Genomic DNA, 24352 nt, shown 5'->3' with positions numbered 1-24352 from the left:
TACAGAATAAATGGCATAATCTCACCTCCTAAAACTAAAATATATAAAAGATTCCCACCCCCCACCCCTTGCCAAAGAATAGGAGGTGGTGCTGTGTAAACTTTGCAAGGTACAAAACTGCAGGCAAGTTTTATAGCTATACTGATTCCTAATTACTTTAATTGAGCCAAGTTGTTAACATATGAAAGGTGTTTCCATAGTGTAATTCCCCATTGGGGTATATATATTTGAAAACCACTTTTCCAAGGTACAACTCACACATATAAGCTAGCTCATTTTTAAAAACCATTTTGATCATGTGCCGATATAAAACCATACAGATTAATGTAACATGTGAACTGTGGCTTCATAGATATTACGAGTTGCATGTTATATAACTGTAATGGCTCTAAGAATGCTTCTGTGGCTAAGAATAAAATTAGCCAGGTGTACCTCAGCAGCGTCATGCAACTTACGCTTTCCTCATACAATCCCATCCATGGATGGAAGGGATTAACTGGAGCAGACAACAGGGACATAGGCAGGCGGCTGTATGTATGAACAAGTCCTCTTGTTATCCTACTCTCTGTGACTTTGAAACCATATGCCTGGATAACTTTCTCCCTTGCCTGCTTCTGTGGATAAACTGCAAATCTGCTTTCCTACATCTGCTGGACGAAGGTCTTACTACTCACACTGTGCTGCTTTTAAGACTCACTGGAATCTGCTTATTCTGGAGCACATTCAACAAACTTGGCACTGCTTTTCTACAGACTAGACTAACTTTCCTGGTGTGTGGTGATGCTAAATCCCAACTCAGTGGAATTGCCCAAATACTAAGAAGATTGAACACATTGTGCTACAGACCCAAGGAAAGTCTGTGGGCTTTCACAGAATGTAAGTCATTGTTGGATTTTACTCAAATGTGTTATCCAATTTAAAACACACACACACACACACACACACACACAGAGAGAGAGAGAGAGAGAGAGAGAGAGAGAGAACGACATAAACCCAGAAGTGGAAGTTCTTAACTCCAATAGATTTTTTTCTTCAAACATCGCTATACTATTTTGTATCTGTTACTCCTTTTCCATATCTGGTAGCAGATATGTACTTCCAAAAAGATATGTGCCTACTATTCAGATAGAGCTTGGTGACTCAGGGAATTGATTCTAAAAAGCATGCAATTGAGAGATTGTTTTAGTAGTCGGGACTATATTGATCGCCCTCTCATTAGCTTCTTTCTTTGCCTCCCTCAAAACTAATGTTTCCAGGATCCTCATTGTGCAGTAGACCTTATAATGCTTTCACATGTCACAAAAATCCTCAGCGCTCCCTAAAGTCTGTTAAGTGACGTGTGGTTTCACTAAACCTGAATTGTGATGAATTCGTTCCATAGCAGTTAAGCATCTGTGCCATTTATTGTTGCACAGAAGAGAGAATTTAGCATAGACAGTTTCTCTGGCTACTGTAGGTCAGGAAAAGTAATGCATGAGTATGAATTTGAACTCTGGTCTCACATGTCTTAGTCCAGCACTCTTAACCACTATTCCACGCTGATGTCATTACCATGTGCTCTTCCTGGAGCACTTCTTGCGAATCTGCTGATTAAAATAATTCCTTATTTCTTGAATCTGCATAGGAAGCTTCAGGTTGTATCAAATGGTGTCTCTATGCTCACGGGAAGGCTGTTTGCTGCATCAGAGCTTTCTGTTTGTGAAGGGACGGGGAGGTGACGTTCACAAATCCTCCTTTTCTCCTCCAGCCCCTTGCATCACATTGCACAGTGTTTGTTTCAAAGGGTTCCTCGACCCTCTGGAGGTTTTAAGTACTTTCCTGGAGAGGGAAGAAGAAATAAGCAAAAATCCCGCCCCCTCCTTTCTGCTGATGGTTGAACCCTTTGCTGGATCGAGGAGTCTTCTGTGACTGCAGGGAAATGACTGGGCGCAACCGCCAATGAATTGCTTTCAATCAGTGAAATTCTATGCTTGGTTTCAGTTTCCACACTTTGCATCAGACACACAGATGTACAGCTTTGCCCATGGCGGCTGGGAACCTTGCAGCGGGAAACTGGTTTTGCTGCTTTGTGTGATTAAGGTTTGAGACCTCAAAACATTGTATGAGCATTGACAACTTGCAAATTGTATCTGCTCTCACCAGGCTAGGCCTGCCTGAAGCAGCTTTGTTTGGGGGGCTGAAAAATGGCTTAATCAGGCTGAATCTCTCTCTCCCCCCCCCATGTATGTGTGTGTATATATATATTTTTTTTCTCCACTGCTTCTCTCTTTTTTGTCCTTGAGAACAAAGTTCCAGTCACTTTAATCAGTCACATGAAATGGTCGTTGGAAGAAGTCTGAAATCCTTGTCATCTCTTTTTCACATCTCATGAAGATTGTAACTCCACTCTGCGGCAAGAGTGTTAAGTAATCATTGTGGGTTGTTCTCTGGCACAACCTCCCCGTCTTCACAGCAGATAGCATCTGGCTTGCAGTTTAAAGAGAACTATAATAAAGCTGCAAGGCCCTGCAGTTACTGTGCATGTTTTGTACCAGCTTGCTTTGAAATTAACATGCTTTGGTTTGTGTGGTTTCAGTAACGACAGCTGAAACATGGTACCTCCAGGGGCTACTTCTGTCTCATACTGCTGGCTTGTTCTTTTTCTGTGCTTTGCAAATAGAGCTGGTTTTGTGCAATGTACTAGTGAACTTTACGCAGGACAGCAATTATTTATTGGCAGCTATTGAAATAAAATGAGGCCTTGCCAGTTCATTAGGGCTGGCCCCACTCATATCGGAGAGATACAGTTGTTTCCTTGTTTGCCTTTCTCTCCTAGGGGATAGCAGTCAGTTACTGGCTTCGTCCAACATTTGATTACCAGTCCTACACACTTTCAGATGTTGTGACCTATACACAGGGCTGCATGGGTGGGAGCAAGAGAGCAGCGAAGGTCCCTGTGCGCAGAGAAAAAGTGCAGAATGTGGTGTACAGTTTCCCGAGGATTTCAGCTCTTGCTCTCTAGCCCATACGGTTCTGCAAACGCGTTTGAAAATGTGTGACCCATGCCAGGCAAAATCTCAGAAGCCAGAAATGTGACTGAATAGGTGTTTCAGCAACCGGGAGTGAGGAGGCTTCAGTGCCCTGTTCAGTTCTTGATCCTTCTCTAGATTAGCAAAAAAGAAGAAAAAAAATGCAAAACAAGAGAAATTAAACCGACACAATAAATTTACATATTGTACAGGTAATAGGATCCAGGTTTACTTGGTGTGGAATTTTGATTGCCTGAGGGCAGATTTTGTTTCCCCCCCCCCAGGTTATGAATACACATAGAGCTACTCATACATATAAGGATGTTTGCCGATCTTAGGTTGTTTCCAGATGACTTCTTTGTTGAACATTCATCCTGATTTGTTTGCAGTGAGGTTACACAACATCAGCTCAAGTGATTGTTGTTCCATGATTTCCAATGCATGTTTGTGTCCTGTTCCTTATTGTAAAAACTCTGATATTGGGGGGTGGGGTGGGGGAGGGGGTTAGTTACGCAAAATCACCAAATCAACTTTTAAGTGTGGAACCTGTATGTGATTGAATCCCAACCAAAACAGTCTGTAAGTCTCCTTACATACAGCACCCACTTATATCCATATTATGGTAACTTATCGTGTGCTTCTTTAGCACTCCCCAACTCTCTAAAGCAGGAAAAGGGAGGGTCAAATTGCAATTCCAATTAGGTTCAAGTCTGTAAACCACAATACCCACAATTTCAGTTAGCATGAATTATGTTTAAATGACTACAGACATTGCACTCATCCCTGAAAATGACTATCAAGTTGCAACTAAAACCTTATGTCTTTCAAATCCTTGGGCTTAACCTTGGCATCTCCTGCTTCCCAACGAAGGAAGTATGTGGTCATATGTATACATACATGGCCGCTAGCTGCTGGACTCATGTATCTGATGGATGGCATGATGTTGAACCTCAATGGTGGGGTAGGGGAGTAGAGGGCAGGAAGAAAGCAAGTAAACAAATACTCCTCCGGCTTCCTTCTGATCCACAAAAGCAGGTCAATGTATAGAGCAGTAGTTTGTTGAAATAAAATGTAAAGGAGCACAAAGTATTATGCAGGGGGAAGGGGGGGAATTGTACAGGTGAGAACTCATTGACATGGCAATATTGGCAGGATCTTGTTTCCTTAGCATATAACCCAGTTCAGACTCCCTGCCAGACATATAGTATTCTGTTTGTATTTCACATATTTTATAACTACCCTCTGTGTATATTTTTTTTCCTTGAGCATTTCTGTCATATATTTTCCTGACACTTCATTCATCACTTGGAAGTTGAAGCCAGGGAAAAGAAATGCCAGTATAATATCTGCCTCCTTTCCCCTCCAGTGTGACTGTTGGTCTTGTCTTGGAGTTCTTTGGCTTTCCCCTCACTACTTGAGTATATACTGGCAAGGCTGGCTAATTACTGCCGGGAGAAATAAGACAGCCACATCTTTCAGCATCTTTTGGAGCTGGGCTCCAAAGCTCACAGTTGTGGTGCAAATTAGAGATCCAAGACGGCCAGCAGTTAGGACTATTAGATTTCTACACTGACATTAAGCATAGGGAGTCAATGCACCATTGTATTTCATTTCAGTGGTTGGGTTTCATGGAGTGCCATTAAGGTTTGATATCAAGCTGCTCTTTTACTGGCAAATTGCTTTATTGCAGTGGCTAAAAGGTGAAAATGACACAGGCCAACCTGCTTTCCTTTTCTCTTGTTAGAAGCTTTATAACTGTTATAAGAGTTGTAAATGCACATGAGCTGGAACAATGGAGCATTGTTCTTTGGGCTCAGCAACAACATGTTGACAACGAGTTGCTTTTAGCTGATTAACTGTCCAGATTCTGAATAGAATATTTTGGTGCTCGTAAACACCACACCTCGAATCAGGTAACGTTTGAAGGCAGCTAATAAAAGCACTGTTTTTAACTCACACATACATTGCCTTGCCTTGCATGAAATCAGCAGATGTCTTCATTTTGCATGATCTCTGCAAAACAACACTGGACACCATTTATGCCAGTTTTCATTTAACACAGATTCTCCGTAAATAATTTGCAATGATTGAATTACTCATAAAACCACAGCATCCTTGTTTTGCCCTGAGTGTTTAAAGTTCTTAACACAAAAATTCACTTTTAAATGTATCAGGTGCTTTGAAAACATTTACCTTATTCATTTTAATTCAGATTCCTGGTTTAGGGGTGGGAAAGTGTAACTTGGCAGAAGGTGACATGCAGCAAATGCATAAATTGAGCTCAGATCTTTAAAGGTCATACATTCTCTGGGCTACCATGTTCCATCGTAGTTTCCTTCTCCTGGCTAATGCTTTAAGGGAAAATAATGGTGAAGTCCTCTGCATGGACCCGTCTTAGATGCATTGTTTTTATCACTGCAGTTCACAGAAGTTGCTCTGAGTAACTTCTGCCAGGTCTTCGCTCAGAATTACATTGTTCATGCAAATGGAGACGTGGGCACTTCATCCTAGTGGAATGAACAAACCAAGACTTAAAGGGGCAAGCAAACTACTTTGCATTTCTGCAGCTCAAAGTCACTTCACTGTTTTCCTTCTCGCAGACAGTAATTTTCAGCGTTGTGAAGAAACAATTGTAGCACAGTGTGCTAAATGGCAGGTGATGACAGTTTGGTAGGTAAGACAGGTATTGTTGACAGCTTATAGCATTGCACCCTCAACAGGAAAGCTGCCACAATATCCTAGTAGCAGTGGGAGGTTTTTCTTTTTTTTGGGGGGGGGGAGGCATTAGCACAAGACCTTTTCAGTATTTTTTCACTTTGGGCAATACAGTCTTGTTAACCTTTCTTCTACCATAGTTGCTTGGGGATCTCAGAGAGAGACATTCTTTGGATTTCACTCCACATACATGCTGAAAGTGAAAAAGAAAATCTCACAGATTTTTAATTTGCAGAAAAGGAAGGATTTTTATCAGTGAATTTTCATAGGTTTTATAACTTTCTCAGTGCGACCCTTAGGTGTAGCAGGAAAGCTGGTATTATAGGTGTTGTTTTTTTTAACTAAGCCCTTAAGACTGGATAATAGAAAAGCAAATAATACAGAACATAGATTTATGCATTGAAGAGGCATTATGGATAATCATGTTCCCTATTGGCACTGGACATTATAGGCCTAATCAGGACGCTATATTCTTCATGAATAGTGAGTTTTCCACCTCTTTGGCTGCATCCCTGGCTTAGTGGTGGAGCATCTTCTTTGCCTGCAGGGAGTCCCAAATTTGGTCCTCAGCATCTCTGGTTAAAAGGACCTGAGGTATCAGGGTGGGGAAAGGCCTCTGCCCAGCAGCTGTTGCCAGCTATGTTACTAGACTCAATGTGGCATTCAAAAGAGTGCAGAAAGTGAACACTGATACTGGATGCAAATCCACCAACAGAAGACTTGATCCTCAGCTCATCAGGTATGCCAGCCTGGTGCTGGTGCAATAAAAATTTAGCAGGGGGAGACATCTCCCCCTGCCCTGCTCAGTGTTAGCCAGCAAGACTTGGGATGTGGTGGTGAATCTGCTGCTCCTTTCATCCCCAATTCCATATAGGATAGCTCTGCTAGTCTTGTAAAAACCAAATACTTTGGTAGTTTTAAAACTTTGACCTGTAATCTATGACACACTATCGTACTGCTTCCCATATACATGTTTAGATGTAAAAACCAAGTAACTGGAAAATAGTTTTAAAAAAACAAAACCCCCCTAAAAATAATGATTATATATTGTAGATTCATATTTTAAATTTAATTAACCCACTATATGTCTGAATGCTGGCAAATGCCCACTTTCCGATGGTTCAGTGTGACTGCTTCATCAATATGTAAATCAAATGTGAAATGAATTAGTTGCCCTTTTGATTGGTGTTTTAAAACAGGCATATTCTGCAACGTGTTCTTGACACAGTAATAGTGCACCAATGGTGGATTTATTCTGCTTTAGTTTGTTTTGCAATGTTACCACATTATTACTGTCCGGAAGGGCTCTTAGCATAACAAAAGTAGAATAAAAATAATCCATATCATTTGCAGTATAAAAAGTTGTGGTATTCCAGCAGGAAGATCTGTGATACAGACTGATTAGAAGGGAAGCAGTGTGAGCACCCCAAAACTTTTGCAGGTGTCAGCAGTAGTGAAAGAAGGATCACATATGGCTGTCCTGATAACACAATGAGCACAAATCATAATGAATGCACAATAAAAGGGATGTCTAGAGGGTCCCTAAACAAGCAGGTAGCAGTTAATGGTTGCCAAATAATTTGCAGCAGGATGGGATACGGCAGAGTCTGGTAGAAGTGAATAAATAGGTAGGGTGTGATTAAGATAGGCCAGGAAAGATTGAGCAAAACAATAAGAAGCATAACTTTTTTCTTCTTGTTATTTTTAAGTTCAGTGGTACTAGGAAGGCTGTACAATTGCACATCCAGGAAGTTGTCATTCTTCAAAAACTGAAAAGAAACATGGATTTTAGTTGTTGTTTGCTTTGGTATCACTGGTTCTAATGCAGCCCCAAATTACAAGTCTACCAATGCGAGAGTCCTGCTGGTTAATAAGTGCCATTCAAATTCCTGATAGCAGGATTCTTAAGAAAAATAAATGTAGATACTGTAACAAAGCTACTGTACATAAACTAAAAAAAACCCCCTGTTAAAATAACATTCCCAGCCTTTTCAAACTAATGACATCAAGGAGGTGCCAAGATAAGGCTTGCATTGGCATGTCGAGGCATGTTTGCAGAATATTAGTCCTGTGTGTGAAGATAAAAACCAAACACTTTTCTCAGGGTCAACATGTAGTGCTTATTCACAAGTGGTCAGCTGAGAATGAAAGCAACAGGGGAATGCAAGGAATGCCTTGCAATGCAAACAATCCAATGGAATTCACATCTCTATGTATAGAGATTAATTATGATTGATGCTGTTTTAACACCTCTTTTTTTTCTTTTGCTCCAAAAGACTTACCTTCATATGTCTTAAATCAAGGGTTGAGTTCTACCTAATGGCAGATACTGGGCATCCTCACATGACTTTCTTCTCTCTTTCTAACCCACCCCCAACCAAATAATACATATTTCCCATTGCTCCACAAATAGGCTGTCATGTTGTGCCCTGCCATGCTTCCCACTACTGACAGCCAGTGATGTGGAAGGGCAGTGAGAAAACGATGTAGGGAAGGGAAGAGACATCAAATTCGGGAGAACAACATGACGTCAAATTACAGGACAAGTAAAAGCTACACATTTCTATGAAGGACATGGTGTCTGCCACAATATGTACTTTGACCCTAAGGACTACTTTGTATAGTCAATAGATTTGCAAGGGCCCTGAAATTTCTCTCTCGCCATTTAAAAAACGCTACTCATTGTGATGTTGACTGATGTAAGTACCTGTTCCCCCAACTGATAGGGCAGCTGTTGGTGGGGGGGGGGTATGTATGCACCATTTTGTGGTCCTATTTTCTTTCTTCTGCTCTTTTAGATAAGGCAGCAAATTTGTGTTACGCCAGGCTCCCTTGGCAGCCATTTTGTATTATGCCACAACCTACGGCATCCATTTTGTGGCATGCCATAACCCCATGGAAGCCTCTTTGTGTTCTGCCGCATCCTCATGGCAGCCATTTTGTGTTATGTCAAACACCCTCTGTACTTTCTAAAAAAAATTCAAGTTGGCCCCAAAGATTGGCAACTCCTGATCTAGGTACTGGAGATGATTTCTCAGTCTTGTTGGTTTTTTTGTGGGGGGGGGGGGTGTGAATGGGAAGCTGGGGAGAGTCAAACTATATATACCATGCACTTTTCAGGGAGCTCTGTTTTTATGAGCTTCACTGGATGTTCTTAATGCCATCTATGACACTTCCAGGTAATGCTGTTTTCCAGCCCTCAATGTCTCTCCAAATCTCCCTCTCTTATTTGCATTAAACCCAGAGTGCGCCACACTAGCAAGAATAAATAGCTACACCCACATATTGCTTTCTACAACAGTTAGATTGGCGCACGGGGAAGGGGAAAACAAAGCCGTATTTTCTAAGGGATCGTTATGCATGAGGTGGGAACACTTGCAATTAAAAAAACAAAAAAAGCATGCCCTCTAACAGCAGAAATATGATAGCAGGTGCACTTGTATGGCATTAAACCAGGGACCGACTCATTGCACAACAGTGAACCAGCAAAGCAAGCAAACTGCTTTCACAAGGCAGGGTGGTTCTCATTCAGAACGTTTGAAAGGTCAACATTAGAGATATTAGTTTATGACCTGTGTGGTTTTGCACTCAAATATTGGGGGGGGGGAGTGTTTTGTTTTTTAAATCTCCCCCCTCTCTTTGATACCCAAGTAGAAGAACTGGTATCATACTGCTCAGGAGCTGTAGTGTAAGTTTGTGGATATGGACCAATGCCAATACAAATATGAATATGTTAGAGTGCTAGCTACTAAACAGCCTTGCTAACCGTCAGATAACAGGCCTGGAGTTATCGCTGTCTTTTTTGCATTGCAGCACATTAAGCACAAGTGACTTGTCTTCACAGTTTGCCCCCGCCCTCCCTTTTATCTGTGCCATGTTGGTCTCTACCCTTGCTGTAAAAAACACTGCCAGCTTTGATCTCCCACCTGTTTCAACTGCCAGCTGCCTGGGTGTTTTCTCCCATGATGTTATTTAAGGGTGAACCCTTCAGTTACATTGTGCAAAAGCTGGAGCCGTCTAGCTAATTTATTTGAAACAATCCTAGTGAAATAATTATTAGGAGGATTCTAAAATAGTGCATGTGAAAAGTGCAACCAGCTGTCTTGGTATTCAGAGGTACTGTGCAGCAAATTTACAAAAAGTTAAGCACCAAATGCAGAGGGATCTCTGCCTAAAGTTCAAGGGGTATGGAATTCTGCCCTAAAGCCCCCAGATTCTGAGTCCAGAAAGCCTGTATTCTGCTAATTAGTGGCAGATCCAGAAAAGGCAATGAGTAAGGAAAATAGGCATATTGCACTATGGGAAAGACCAATGAAGAATAGTTGCACCATCATTGCTGCAAAACCCACCACTAGGCCCTTCCCTCTCATTTCTTGACTTTTATACATATTCTGTGAAATAATGAGAGCTAGAAACCTGCTCCTTTAAAAATAGATAAAGAATAATTAAATTATGGTTTCTGAAGAAGGATGAGAAATCTTTCAGTTTCTGTGGACTTTAGGGGAGTTTTAAAAACTGGTTGTGATACAGCCTGGTCAAGAAAAGGATGCAATTTGCTTTGGCTCACTGAGAATAGCTCTTTAGATCCCAGCCCATATGGCTGTATGCTAGTGCAGCTGTCAATCAAACAGAGCCTATGAGGCATCGAGAGACAAACCTCCTTCTTTCCTAGAGAAAACATCTCTGGAAATATCTGAAAAGTGGCCTTTTGTGCACACCCCTGTTAAAAAGGGGTCTCAGATGTCACCTCCAAATAGATAAGGCCTGTCAGAAATCTGATATTTGACACATACGTAGTTGAAGATACTACCATGGCACAATGCCATTTTGTGAAAGTTTTTGTTTGATATCACACACCACACACTGCTGCAGTGTTAGGAGTGGATGGAAACAACAGCCCATGTTGAGCTGAGCTGCTGTTGGATTTTCACAACCAGCTCTTTAAAGCTTACAGCGATAGCCGAAGGAGAATGAGCCAAGGGGGGAGCTCACCCGCTGAGCTTTATCCAGGAGCACTTATCCAGCAATGTGGTTTCTTTTTAGAAAGGGGTTATCTGAGCAAAGCAGCTGCTAGATCCGCTTTCTGCACGGCCTCCTTCAGCACTGTACTGCGTGCCCTTCAAAGGATCGGTTACAATGGGAACCACTGTCCTATCACTGCACCTGACCTGGTACCTATCCTCTCAGGGATGTTTCTCAGGGTAGTCTCTTCCTGAAGCTTCAAGCCTCCTTGGTGCCATCTCGAAAGAAGCAAAGCCTCCCTTGCCCTCTGTTGATATGTGGCAATTACAATCAAAACCACAAGCTGTTGTAACTTGCGTCTCAGGTCTAGCCCTGAGCTTAGCAGCCCCAGGACCAGGCATGTACAATGCCATCCTCCTTGAGCTCTGCAAATTGGTACAAAAACAAACTCTCAATTGAGTATTTTCCTTTTACCATCATGAGTTTTGATGCACCAACCTGGGCCCCTAAGATATATTAGTTGCCCACCCACTCTAGATGTTCCTACTGACTGCGGTGTAAGGCAGGTCCAAGCAATTTTCACCTGAAGAAGCAGAACTGAGCTCCCTCTGGCCTCTCGCCACGGTGCCTATCTGTAGTGGTGAATCGTGGAAGAACAGCCGTAATCTGACTCAGTTGTTAGTTTTGGCCTGGCCTCGGGGAAGATGTATGTTTTGGAAAGGTGCATGTTTCTTGTGTAATAAGACTTCTATTCATTTTAAGAGAAGACAAAGCGAGGCTGCCTTGCAAGCCTTTGGAGTGGTTCTACAATGTAGAGCCAGACAAACAGGGCATTTGTTCTGCAACTGTGAAAGGCTGAAAAGATCCCTTTGAAGCAAAGGTGGTGTACACCTTTAATCCCAGAGCGCGGGGAACAGCGGTATTGACACAGTTGCCTCCAAGCGCAGAGGACTGAAAGGTGGAATTCAGAGAACTCAGCCACTTCATTTGCAGCACTGTTTGCAAACTGAATGCTCCTCAGTGGTTACCAGGTAACTAGAGACCAGAGAATTCTGCCAAACTCTGTGGCATCAAGATTAGCAGAGGCTTCTGTTCCTCTTAAAAGGCAGACATCTGCAGCAACATCATAATGCCCGCCTGACTAATGAATTGTCATGAGGCCATCTTTTCCCCAGCACTCCAGAAAACAAAGGGCTTGGTGCCTGTGAAAACTTGCTTTTGGAATTCGAAAGGTGGGCAATGAAGCTTACAAGCACTCCTTCGTTTGTAAAATGTCAAGTGATTCCAAAGCAGCTGAGCCTTCTTTCTTGGAAGTAGAGTGATGGTGACTCGAATTCAGAGAGAGATCTGTGACCACCTTCTTTACAATCACCCACTTGGGATTGGATTCAGGCTTTGCCTCCTAGAAATGTAAGGCATATAGTGGGGTTTCAGGTGTTCTCGTTTGGTGTGTTTGGCCCCTTGCAAGTATAGTGTGTGCAGGTTCCCCACTTGCGACACATCCATGCCATTCAGAGGCTTCCCAGCCAACAGAGTAAAAAAAGAGCAATGCGGTTTCTGCAGCTTTTCACGCCATACCAAATATTTTTTCTGTCTGCTAGAGCTTCTTTCATGAATTCTCACAGGCATGCATAGATATAGTCATTTTATAGTATAATACGGAGGTTGCACTGGCAGATCCCAGTGCAGGAGTATCTCTGCTTGAGCCACATTTCCAGAGAGCTGCATGTATGTACTGAAAACTGGCATGTGGAGTCCACAGGAACTTCTTGTATTTGGTGACTCACATGGGGGGATGTTAGAAGAAATGCAGGAACCGGTGAAAAGGGAAACAATAGTAGCTTTTCATTTCCTTCAGTTCTCCAGCATCTGCATGAACTTTGCTAAGAATAACTAATCTCTACTAGTGTGCCTTTGGGAAAAGGACACATGTGCCATCCCAAAGGGGCTGACCAAGCGAGGTTTACTGTTGAATCGTTTTCCTGAGATTTCCTTTGGAAAAACAACTTTTCTTCTTCCAAGTGTAATTCTGTATAGTGGTTAAAAATAACTAGTGACATTTTCCAGGCAACTTGGAGATTGTAAAGCAGGCATCCCCAACCTGTGACCCTCCGGGTGTTTTGGCCTACAACTCCCATGATCCCTAGCTAACAGGACCAGTGGTCAGGGATGATGGGAATTGTAGTCCAAAACATCTGGAGGGCCGAAGGTTGGGGATGCTTGTTGTAAAGATTAGCACAGGCATAGGCAAACTCGGCCCTCCAGATGTTTTGGAACTACAACTCCCATCATCTCTAGCTAACAGTGGTCAGGGATGATGGGAGCTGTAGTCCCAAACATCTGGAGGGCAGAGTTTGCCTATGCCTGGATTAGCATCTCCAATTCATGATGATATTGTGGCGAAACCTCCTCAAGCAAGTTGATGGAGCTAGGCTGCTGTGGTGGTTAAAGTGTCAGACTAGGAGCAAGACCTGCCATATTCACAAAACCCTCTTGGTGGTGAAAGTCACTGGGTGAACTTAGGCTAGTCACTATCTTGGACCACTCAAGGTCAGCTTAGCCTACTTTACAGAATTGCTTCAAGGATAAGATGGGGTAGGGAAGAATCCTGTTTGCTGCCTGAGCACCTGTGAAGATGAAGGGGTTTGACAATGGGGCTGATGAAAGGTGACTTCTTCCTCCTGATAGTCTCGCAGTCCCTGAAAAATGCTCTACGAGATCTGGGGTGCCCTGTAAATTTCAGTATGCTGAACAGAGGACAGAGGACTGAGAAGAACCTTGAAAATTTGGCAGTCTCAGCCCCCCCAACCCCCCACTTGTTCAGCAGGGTCCCCTGAATTTCACTGGAGCACAGGGAGGGGATGCCATAGGGCAGAGGGGATGGGAAAGCCATCTCCTGCCCATCCCGTTGTGTGTGCTTAACTCTGAATCTAACCCAATAAAAATATACAGGATTGTAGCCAGTTCTGTTGCTTCACTAAGCATTTGCACACCATCAAAATCTACTCCAGAAGGATGAAGGACCCTTCTGGAGTAGATTTTGAGGACACACAGGGAGCAGAGAAGAAGAGAAAGTCCCACTGTATGAGTGGAAGTCCACACAGACAGTGTCGGATACAACCCACAGAATCTAACCCAATAAAAATATGCACTGCACTGCATCTTCACTGAAGCCTAGCAAACATGTAATCTTAATGAATGACAGAGAGATGCTCAGTATGAGCCAGCTTCCTTGTTTCCTAATTGCAGTGTTGTTTTGTTTCCCCCTTCTTTTTCAGAATTGTCAGACTTTTAACAGCCTTAGCTGCCTTAGCATCACAGCGGATGATTGCTCTCACCAGAATCAGTTCTCACCTGGCATCGGCGGCACCAAGTCATGGACAACAGCATCCCTTTGCACCTTGGACGTCATGCCAGGCAGGACACCAGCCTGCACCCCTGTGCCAGAGCCACACTCAAACGCAGAAGAATGTAAATCTAGCAAAGAAGATTTCTCCTACGAGGAATCAGAGTTTTGTGCCACAGAAGACGAGAGCAGTAGGAAAGAAGAGGACAACTCCTCATGGAGGAACAGTGGGACAGGAGGGGATAACATCTTTCAGTTGGATGGCGAATTAGATATTGAGCAGATAGAAAACAACTGAGAAGACAAAGTGGGATGATCTGTCTGCATCCAACCTTTTAGGAGTGGTAAGATCACACAGGTTGTTAATGCAGGCAGGAAAGGAAGTCCACATTTTTCTTCCCCACTGATGGGTGGGAGAGGACAAGAAGCTTTGCCAAAATTTCATCAGGTATCTTGTTAAACCTTGAAACTCTTTTAGAACTACTGTAGCCCGTGAGGTTTTGCAAACATACTTTAGAGAAAACCTCCAAATTATATCAGCACATTAAAAAACAAAAAGCTTTGTGGATGAATCAAAACTTGAAATTGTGGAATTTTAGAATAATAGCAACTAAAATGTTTTTTTTTTTTTAAGTGTCTGGAACAGGGCTTAAACAAAAAGTAAGGAAAGACCAGAAAGTCTGTTGCTTGGCTTCATTCACAAATAGGCAATGTCAATATCTAGACAGGCAGTGGGTTCATCCTGGTTCATGGGAATCCTGATCCACTTTGGCTTTTGGAAAAGAGTAGAATATTCATTTTTATTTTTTTGCTGTTGGGCAATATTCATTGTAAACTGCACCTCAGATATCCTTATTAAAGGGAATGGGCAAGATGGAGATTAGCATTGTTCTCTGAATTCATTTTCTGTTGGATTATCTTTCAGGTTGCATATCTGATAAGATTCTACAAGGTCTCACAATCTTGACTTTCCAGTCCTTGCCGTAGAATCACAGTAGCCTTTTACAGTCTGCTTGCTCCATTTTTTATTCCATAGTCATCAAGAACGTCATTCAAAGAGAGCACACACGGTTTGCCCTGATCCAGTACAGCGAGATCCGTAGCCATAAACAGGTTTCCAGCCAAGGCAGGTATATATGAGCATTTGGACACACATTCTCATCAGTGCTCATTTGGTCCATGTTGGACCGACTGGATGCATAACCTCATTTGGGCCCTTCTCCTTTGTACCTTGCAACTTCAGCTGGATTTCAGACCATTGTCTTGAGGAGAGGAACATACAAAACATTTGTGCATCCAGAAATTTAAATAAATGCCAAAGCTAAATTGGCAGTGCTATATCCATAAGGCTAAACTGGTGTTTTGGTTCTATGGTATAAAAGCACAAGGATCAGAAGAGTTAGTGAATAATGGAGGTTGCTGAGATTAGGGCTTGGCATCTTAAAATGATTATAAAGTCTTTGATTATTATTTTCTGGAGTGGATAACATATAGTCTCTTAACTGCATTTTGTACAGCTTGTCACCACCAACAGAACTGACATTATTGGCATGCCACATTCATCAGCAGAAAGAATGGAAGGTAACAACTTGTTTTGCATGTACAGCATCACTTTGGAATTGTTTTCATCTCCTAGGACTAAAAAAAGGCAAAATAGCAATAATAGGGTGTGTACATAACATTGTTGAGTTTTCTCTTGGTCTTAGTCTAGTTTTCCTTTTACAACATACACTGGATATGTCTGCAGTAGTAGAATCATAGGTTCAGCTGTCAAGCTAAACCATGGGTTGGCATAATGCAAGCAAGCCCTGGCCTTCATGCTCCCCTCCATCATGCCATTCTGCATTGCCTCTTTTGCAGCAAAACCAGTTTACTGTTACATCCAAACCACTAGACTATGGTTGCATCTGCCCTCCAAACTAGACCAATAATGATCAAACTGTAGTATGCAGCTGCAATATGGTCACAGAATCATGGTTTGCAGGTTTGGATATAATGGCACATTATGCTTTTGTCCATAAAAAGGGGAATGGAATCAGAGCAGAGGAGAAGAGGTGGGTGTGCAAGCCTGAGGCTTGGTAATGCACGTGAACTGAGCCATTCTGACATTTCAGCAAGGTGATCATAAAATTGATCATGTAAATGATGTCAAATAAGCAAGATAAGTGAAGAGTTCTAGATCGTATGAGTGGCCAGATTCAATCTGGAATCAATCACAGGACTTTAGTAAACAGATATAGGGAAGTTTCCCTGACATATTTCTTAGACATACAAGCAATACATATACGGTGTGTCTTGGGGTTATTTTAGCTATGTGAGATACATAGGACCTGTCTTTAGCGATGACAATGCTGATACAAAACACAGTTTGAGATGCTGATGTTCAGGTAGCAGCACTCCAGAGTTACCTTCCACCTCTCTCATTGATAGTGGTAAACAATAAGCTTTACACTTTAGCAAGCATAACTCAGTTAAATAAGCTGTTCACTTATCTACATGAAACCAATGTTTAGTTTACCTATAGCAGGCAGAGGGGAGGGGACAATAGAGATGACATTTTTAATGACGATGACACCCTACTTTTTTTTTTACTGCACTTTTCTCTGCAGTGGTGCAGATGTTTATGGCATCCAACACCACCGTAGATTCCATCCAAGCTTTAGATTTACAAATGTCCAGTCAAACTGCACAAATTTTTGTTGTTGCTATGTTGATTTCTGCTATTTCCTCCCTATCAGATGCTCACATAATGTGCAAGCCAAAAAAAAAGATAATAAACTAATGATAGTAAAGTAGGGAGAGGATTGCTTTAATTCTGAACCAGTATTATACAGTTTGATGCCATTCAAGAACCTGGTGAACATACCTATGAGCCCTGTGTTTCCCAAGCTCTCAGTTTGTTATGTGCATGCCAAGTTAACATGCACTGCTGGTTTCAGCAATTGACAGAACAGGTGCTCAGCACAGTGACAAGCAGATCTCCCCAGGTTTCATTTGGAATGGACTTTCCAAAATGATCTAAATTTGGCTCAGATTCAAGCCTGAATTTTTACACTCAGGCCCATTAATATCTCAGTGTCCTCTTAGTAATGCCATCAGGGGTGTGATAAAGCTTGGAACCAGGCTCCCTTCTTCCATTTCCCTTTGCAAACCTTCTTGTTGCCTATTTTCTCTGCCCCCTCCTCCTTGTGCTGGCTGTTGCCTTAATTACATGACAGGAACATGTTGGGCCCAGGGAATTAAAGACTGGGAAACTGCAGTACCCACGACTTGTAGCAGCCAGGGTGCTTCTGTGAGCATGCTCAGGTGTATCCTGGGTGGCCAAGGTGCCTAGAAATGGCAGCTCCCCAGCTTCTTGTAGTTTCCAATCTCCACAGTGCTGTTGTTGCCTAATGAATACAGCCACCCTTCTTGTCATTGCCTATTTCTGCAGTAGAAGTCAAGAGGAGGCTGTGGTGGAAGGAAGGCCGGTGCTGGTGAGCTCAGACGGAACCTGGCAGAGATTTGGGTTTTGCTTGTAGGATGCTTGGGAATTTTGGACTGGGGAAGTTCACACCTTGAACTCTCTAGTTCAAAACTTCACCCATTTCACTATTGTGGATTGCTGAGACTGCCACCTCCTGATCAGAAGAGGGCTTGTTGGACGTGTTGAAGGGGGATTTTTTCCATAGACTCACCACACACTGAAAGGGGATTCTTTACCTTCTAAATTTCTCTATGCTACAAAACTATATTAAGGTACACCCAAGCTTTCTCTGCCTCAGGAGCTGAAAGCTTTTTAGTTTGACCATATGGGTATTGCTGCCCTCCATGAGAAAGCAAATGCCCACCTTTGGGGCTACCCCAGCACAGTAGAGAGGGAATAGGGTAGGGTGTTGTGCTGTGATGAGCAGCAGATGAGTTGGACAGTATCACAGTATTGGTTTGAAATTGGTGAGATGTGTGACACATTGAGCCCCTGCCATTTACCATTATGGGTTGCTTGCAGTTGATACTGAGGGCTGATCTCTTCCACCCATCTAACAGTTCAGGTGGACACGTTCTGTATTACATTTTTGCCCATAGTAAAATGAGCACCTAAGCCTTTCACCAATAAAGCAAAATCACTGCTGGGTTCATGTTGAACAGAAAAATGAAATTTCACTCATCTAAGCCTATGAATGCCAGTAGTCTGAGTTTAGTAGTTAAACGCTCAGGTCACCATGGGCAAAAGCATCCAGGCAAGCTAACCAGCTCATGTGAATCAGTCCTTAGTAACCTCCACAATCACAGCATTCTCTATAGGGTATACAGGGACAGTCTGAAAGCATACTGGATGTGCAGGAATGAACACCATGTACACAGTTTAAAAGCAAGTGTTTGCATCATCACGTCAAAAGGACAGAAGCAAAAAGTATTCAGTCAAAGTCGCATGCTTGAATGGTAGTAGAATTGATGGGCTATCTGGACCTGTTCAAATGAGATCTGTTCCAAGGTACTAGAAGAATCCATGAGTCCAATATGGTACAGTCATGTTGAAACAGTCTATTGTTTAAGGCGGCACAGAGATTCTGTGGCACGTAGGGCTGTTGACCGTTTTATGCATGGTGTAAGAGCCATATTGTCTTCATTGGCCCTTCTGAATCTCATCCTGCAAAGAAAGTGCTCTTTGTCTGCTTTTTCCCAGTTAGTTTTCTCGTTTCAAACTCACTGGGTTTTATCCAAGAAAGTTGTTCCACTTCCTGCAAAGTAGAGCTACCCCTGCCTCTCCTCCTCCTGTGAAGCCTCAAAATTGGGGTTTCCCCCCAACCCTCTGGAGCAGATTTGAATAAGGGGGAAGACAGTTCTGTGCTAACAGATCAATTTCATCGGATAAAGCCAAGGTATGTAGCCCTGAATCATTGTAATGCAGCACTGCACCAACTGTCTTGTCAAGATAGTTGTAGACACTGGGTTGGATCTGGACTAAGTTTGCATACTTACATTGAGGTAAGTCTTATTGAGCTCTGGGGCTTACTTCTGAGTAGATATGCATAGGATTGTGTAAATTGGCTGAAATTATGTCTCATTGAAATCAATGGGACAAGATTGTCATGAATGAAGTCCAAAGTATTTCAAAGGGGACTCAGTTCCACTCACTTAGTCTGAATCCAGCTCTCTCTCTTTCAATTTGTTTCATGCACCTGGTGTGACAAAACATACCCCAGCATGATTTGATCAGAGATCTCCCGAAATTTCAGTCTGTTATCATCTCCCAAGCAAACTTTTCTTTAACGTAACCCTCTTACAGTTGCAGTACCTGGGCTCACCAGAGGACATCTTGTGTCACCGTATTACACTTATTGAGACAGCATTATCAGTTCTTTTACGGCTAGCATGCGTACGTCTTGGTTTATGACACTTCAATTTGCCTTTAGTGCTACAGGGATGGCATTTCTGATTTTGGACTAAACTCGTAAGGGCTTTAAGAAACAAAAAAAAAGGGCTGCCACCTACAACAAGCTAAATAAATACAGAGTAGGAAAGTGCCCCCAAAGGACCACTACCCAATTCTTCTAGCTGCAGTGTAGCGTTTACATGGCAGCAAACTCTCTTTGCCTTAGTAAAGATGCTTCGCTGCATTATGGCCTTACAATGGGCATAGCAGCATAGACACAACATACTGTTTGACTGAGGTTAGGCCAACGTGGCATTTCATTGGATGGTATTGGTTTTGGTTTTGTATGATTTATGTACTGAAACTGAGTTTTTAAAAGCCTTACTTTTTAAAAATAGAAATAAAACTTTGTGGATTTATGAATGTGTGTGCGTATGTATGTATGTATGTATGTACAGACACACATACACACAAAGGTAAATATCTGAAATCTAGTATGTGTCTCGTGATCAGGGACATCCTCTTGACTGTGTTGCTTTTCATAAAATAAGAGAAGCTCAGCTGGATCACCAGTTGTCCACATAAGCTGAAAAGTCACTGGTTGCCTCTGCTAGGTATTCCCAGGCTCCTGCTGGGTTTGTTCAATACTACACAGGTCACTTGGATCAACTCACACAGCATATTCCTGCCAGGTGGATTCAAGAATCTGTTGCTGATGTTCTCTGTACTTTTATTTGTTAAGTAGTAAAGTCAGATCAGCAGGGAGATAGGCAATGGCTTGTTTATAACACAGATCGAGCAATCTGGACTTGGATATTTCATGACAACAGCAATAAATGTTAAGAGTTTCCCTTTTTTAAAAAAACAAACAATATTTCAGATGCAACATTTTTAGAGGATTTTATTCAATGAATTAGCACTGGTGAACCTGATTCCTTTGTATGTATTGCCATCACCCTTTGGGAAAGGGTTTCATGAAATCTTAAGATCACACAATGAAGATTGAATGAACAAAGGCAGAAAGGACGTATTTCTGGTTTTGATTGTAATTTTTCACAAGGTAGCCTAGCCTCTTGGCCAATAACATTGTGTTTCAAGTGCATTTTTAGATAGTTCTTACGGAACAGGACAAGATGAATTTTTTAGGGTTGTAGCAGTGTTTTCCAGCATTTGTTTTTAATGTTTAAGAATCAAAAGATGATGATGGCCAAAAAGCCTTTGGAAAACCATGAACTCTGATAGTGCGTGTGTGTACGTGTGTCTTTCTTTCTGTCCATGGTAATTGCACAGATGCAAACATATTGACATGTATACGAAGTCAGCTCTGTAGTTGGTGTTACGTTTGTTCAAAATCTATTACTGAAGACTGTTCCTTGACCTGAAAATTAAGAAAGACTGCTGATTTGTACTCTCTCAAATGACTTTATTGCACTATAGAGCAGCTCAGTCTCAGGAATTTACTTGTTACTTTGACTATGTAAATAAAGCTTTCTGATTCTGTACCCAGCGACCCAGCACTGCTCTTTGCTTGTGCCTTGTCACAAATTCCTTGACTTCTCTAATTCCTTGACTTCTCTCTGGCTTAGTTCTCTCAAACAAGTCAGGTGTCAAAGTTGCGTTCGAGATGTACTGCTTCAGTTGTTAGTTTTGGGTGTGTTTGGCACATAACTGAATGCTTTTCTATGTGGAAACAATCTCTGCATGTAGAAAACTAGCTGTCAGGGGGAATTCTTGACTAGAACCCTTTCTCTCTCTCCCCGACCCCATTGTTTTCTACGAGTGAAGTATGGTTCTAAGAGAATTATGATCTATATCTGAAGTTCAATTCTCAGCTTAAGGTCATCAGGTGATGGATATGCAGGTATAAATTAACCTTTGGACTCTTCCATCACGAGGGAAATCTGTATACAAATAAGAGAGGTATTGAGTTCAATGGATTTTCCGAGCCCCGCAATGCATTAGCCCATGATTATTCTGCCTGTGCAAGCCATTCTTTCCATATTGAAAAACAGGAGGTCATTGGAGTCCTCAAACAGCATAGATACGTGTCAAAAACAAATACAGATCTTAGTCCCACCCCCAAAACAGTTATTTGCGAAAATAATTCAATGTCGTTAAAAAGCTAGACCGGCCCACCAAAATGAAAAATCTCCCCTCACACAGATGCCGGCTTGGTTTCACTTTTTAAAAAATAAACCAGCATGTGCTTTACAAAAGAGCATGGCAGATCCAAATAAAGATCTGAATACAATATTAGAAACCGGATGCTAAAAATAAACTACCAAGTTCAAGATTGTGCTCTTTGACGATTAAATGTGCTGCTTATGATGAACTTAGGGCTACTGCAGTAGTCAAGTGGGTCTGGGTCTCTACCCCTAATCAAAATCTCAAAGGACAATGAAAGGGAATGAATGTATAATATAGATACTACAGTTTGTATAGATACTACAGTCGTGCATCTTTTGTATTGGGAAAGGTGCAGGAATGACCATAGACAAACACTTGGGTGGGGGTGAAGACAAACACTTGGAAAAGGGGTATAGAAAATTAAAGGAAATATATATGCACCAGCTGCTACCATGGTGGGAAAACTGGGAGCTAATATTATACCACTACTAAATGTGAATGGGTGCTTCCAGCTAGAGGTTTATTGTGGGATGGGTGCTCCCATGCATGCAAGTGTTTTGCATTGTGCACATAATGTTATCAAAATGGCCAATTTCCTCTTTAACTAAAAGTATTTCATACCTCGTACCTCTGTTGTCATCAGTGGTGCGGAAGCTTGTTAAGGCATTATTTGAAGGGGCAGGGGGTATGGTTTGGAATGTGTCATGTTTTGGTGGGTGGACCCTATTACCACACCTCTGCTTCTGTTTACTTCTCACCTGAACACAGTCAAACCATTTAATTTCCATCAACCCAAATGACACAAGTTTTGCTTATTTCCACAAACTGCTGCATGCTGAAGGCATGCTGGGAATTCAGCAACCCAATGCTGAGGAGTTATGATCTTGACACATAGGGGATTTACTTGGAGTGGTGCAGCTGTCAAGACTTTAAAAATAATAATAATAATAATAATAATAAATAATAATAATAATAATAATAATAATAATAATAATAATACACAACTCTTCCACAGGACCTTTGCACCAGAATTATTAAAACACCAGAACTGTGGTTTAGCTAAAAATCAGCCTTGTGCAAGAACTTTGTGTTATTTTTTAAACAAAATAACAGCAAATGGAAATAGATATTCCCCACTCCCACCCCCAAGATAATTTGGGGCCAGTAACATTGATCTTGCGTGCTTTGTGTCAGGGGGAAATTGTTTTAACCATGCCTGTGTAGAGGTGCAAAAAACACCTGCAGGCACAGCCAGAATGGGAAAAGGTAGCAGAAGGTGGGGAGGTAAGGGCTGAAGTGAGTGGACAGAAAGCATAGAACAGAAATATTCCATCATGGACCACTCACTGGTGTGAGTGGGAAGCAGCACAATACCTAAGAATAATCTAAGATGGAAAAGGGGAGTGTGCGGACAGCTGAGTACCAATCCTGAAAAACTGGAACTGAACTATCAATTTGTGTGAGTAACCCCCTGCCTGGAAACCCCACTCTCCAAACTCTTAAGGACATGATGTAAGAAAAGCCTTCTACATGAGGTCAATGGCCCATTCAGTCCAGCATCCTGTTCTCACAGTGGCCAAGAAACTCACAGGCAGGACCCAAACACACCCTACTTACATCCTCTTCTATCACTATGATGTCCCATGATGGGATTACCACCCCTCTCTCCATAACTGGTGTATGAAAAACCAAGGACACTTTTATGAAACATGGGAACTGGCAGCTCTGACAAGTGCCCAAGTTCAGACTTGATGGAAGGACTATTAATTCATGGAGGCCAAATAGCAGCCCATGACACAATGAGATATTCATTTAGGAGGTGGCAAATGTATTAATATTCAGCTATTAAAGAATTTGAAGGGGATACGGGGAGTGAAATGTGTTCCTTTCGACTCAAACTTCAGCACCATTCATTCCCAAAGCACCCAGCAAAAGACTTAAGCCCTCCTCATAACGCAATACTGTATGGACAGTCTATAGGTACATTCAGGCTTTTCAACTAAGCCCCGAACTCTCAGGTCTACAGCAAACATTGCAACCTCTAGAGCCTCAGCTTGTAATAACACACATTTAGCACAAGCTGTTTCCAGGGCATAAGCAAGAGGAATGATGGAGGCCAAGGCACGGCTGGTATTCTCTAGCAGAATGACTGAAGGGATGCATCGCCAGCATCCGCATTGTCTAGAATCAGGGCTGGAAACTTCTTTCTTATCATCACTGCCCCGGCCTGTCTGGTACTCTTCAACAAAAACAGCAGCACCCTGATCTGCTTCCTCCTAATATGCACCAAGTGAGTGGCTGCTTAATTCCTGCTCTGCATGAGAAGACTGAATAATTTTACATTGGGCGGGCTGTGATCATCTCCACCGCGGTGGCAGCGGCAATTTGCTGCCTTTGCAAGGTGCTGTTTTTAAATTCCCTTCCTCACACCAGGACTTGTGAAGTGGGTAGAATCCAACTAAGGCCCCATCTGTACTATAGATCGAAAGCAGTGTCATCCCACTTCAAAGTCATGACTTCCCCCAAAGAATCCTGGGAACTGCAGTTTGTTATGAGTGCTGAGAGTTCTTAGAAGATCCCCTATTCCCCTCACAGAGCTACAATTCTCATGGTTCCCTGGGAAGAGGGATTGACTGCTAAACCACTCTGGGTTTGTGGTGACAAGGCAACAGCCCTTACACTGGGCAAATGCTAAAGCCCTGTGGCTAAAAGTCAGTCTTTGATTGACTGGATCTTCAATGGACTATTTAGAATACCACCCACCTTCTGCCACAAAAGTAGCAGACAAATAGAGAGACAAACAAGAGGAAATGTTCCCAGGTAAGAAGAAGTCCAAAC

The 24352-nt window shown here is 42.2% G+C and overlaps 1 protein-coding gene across 2 annotated transcripts in view; it reads left to right on the top strand.

Moving 5' to 3' along the window:
- The window catches only part of FAM53B (family with sequence similarity 53 member B), an 83576-nt gene extending 62687 nt beyond the window's left edge, over window positions 1–20889 (top strand). For both annotated transcript variants that reach the window (XM_077930340.1, XM_077930339.1), the window contains exon 4: window positions 13964–20889. In XM_077930340.1, coding sequence (XP_077786466.1) covers window positions 13964–14329 — 366 coding nt within the window. In that variant the 3' untranslated portion in view covers window positions 14330–20889. The remainder of the gene's footprint in view (window positions 1–13963) is intronic.
- Window positions 20890–24352: the final 3463 nt, after the last annotated feature.

Source organism: Podarcis muralis, chromosome 6 (assembly GCF_964188315.1).
Source record: "Podarcis muralis chromosome 6, rPodMur119.hap1.1, whole genome shotgun sequence".
Classification (NCBI taxonomy): domain Eukaryota; kingdom Metazoa; phylum Chordata; class Lepidosauria; order Squamata; family Lacertidae; genus Podarcis; species Podarcis muralis.
Note: the sequence above shows the minus strand (reverse complement) of the source record. Positions and strands in the feature narration are given on the sequence as shown.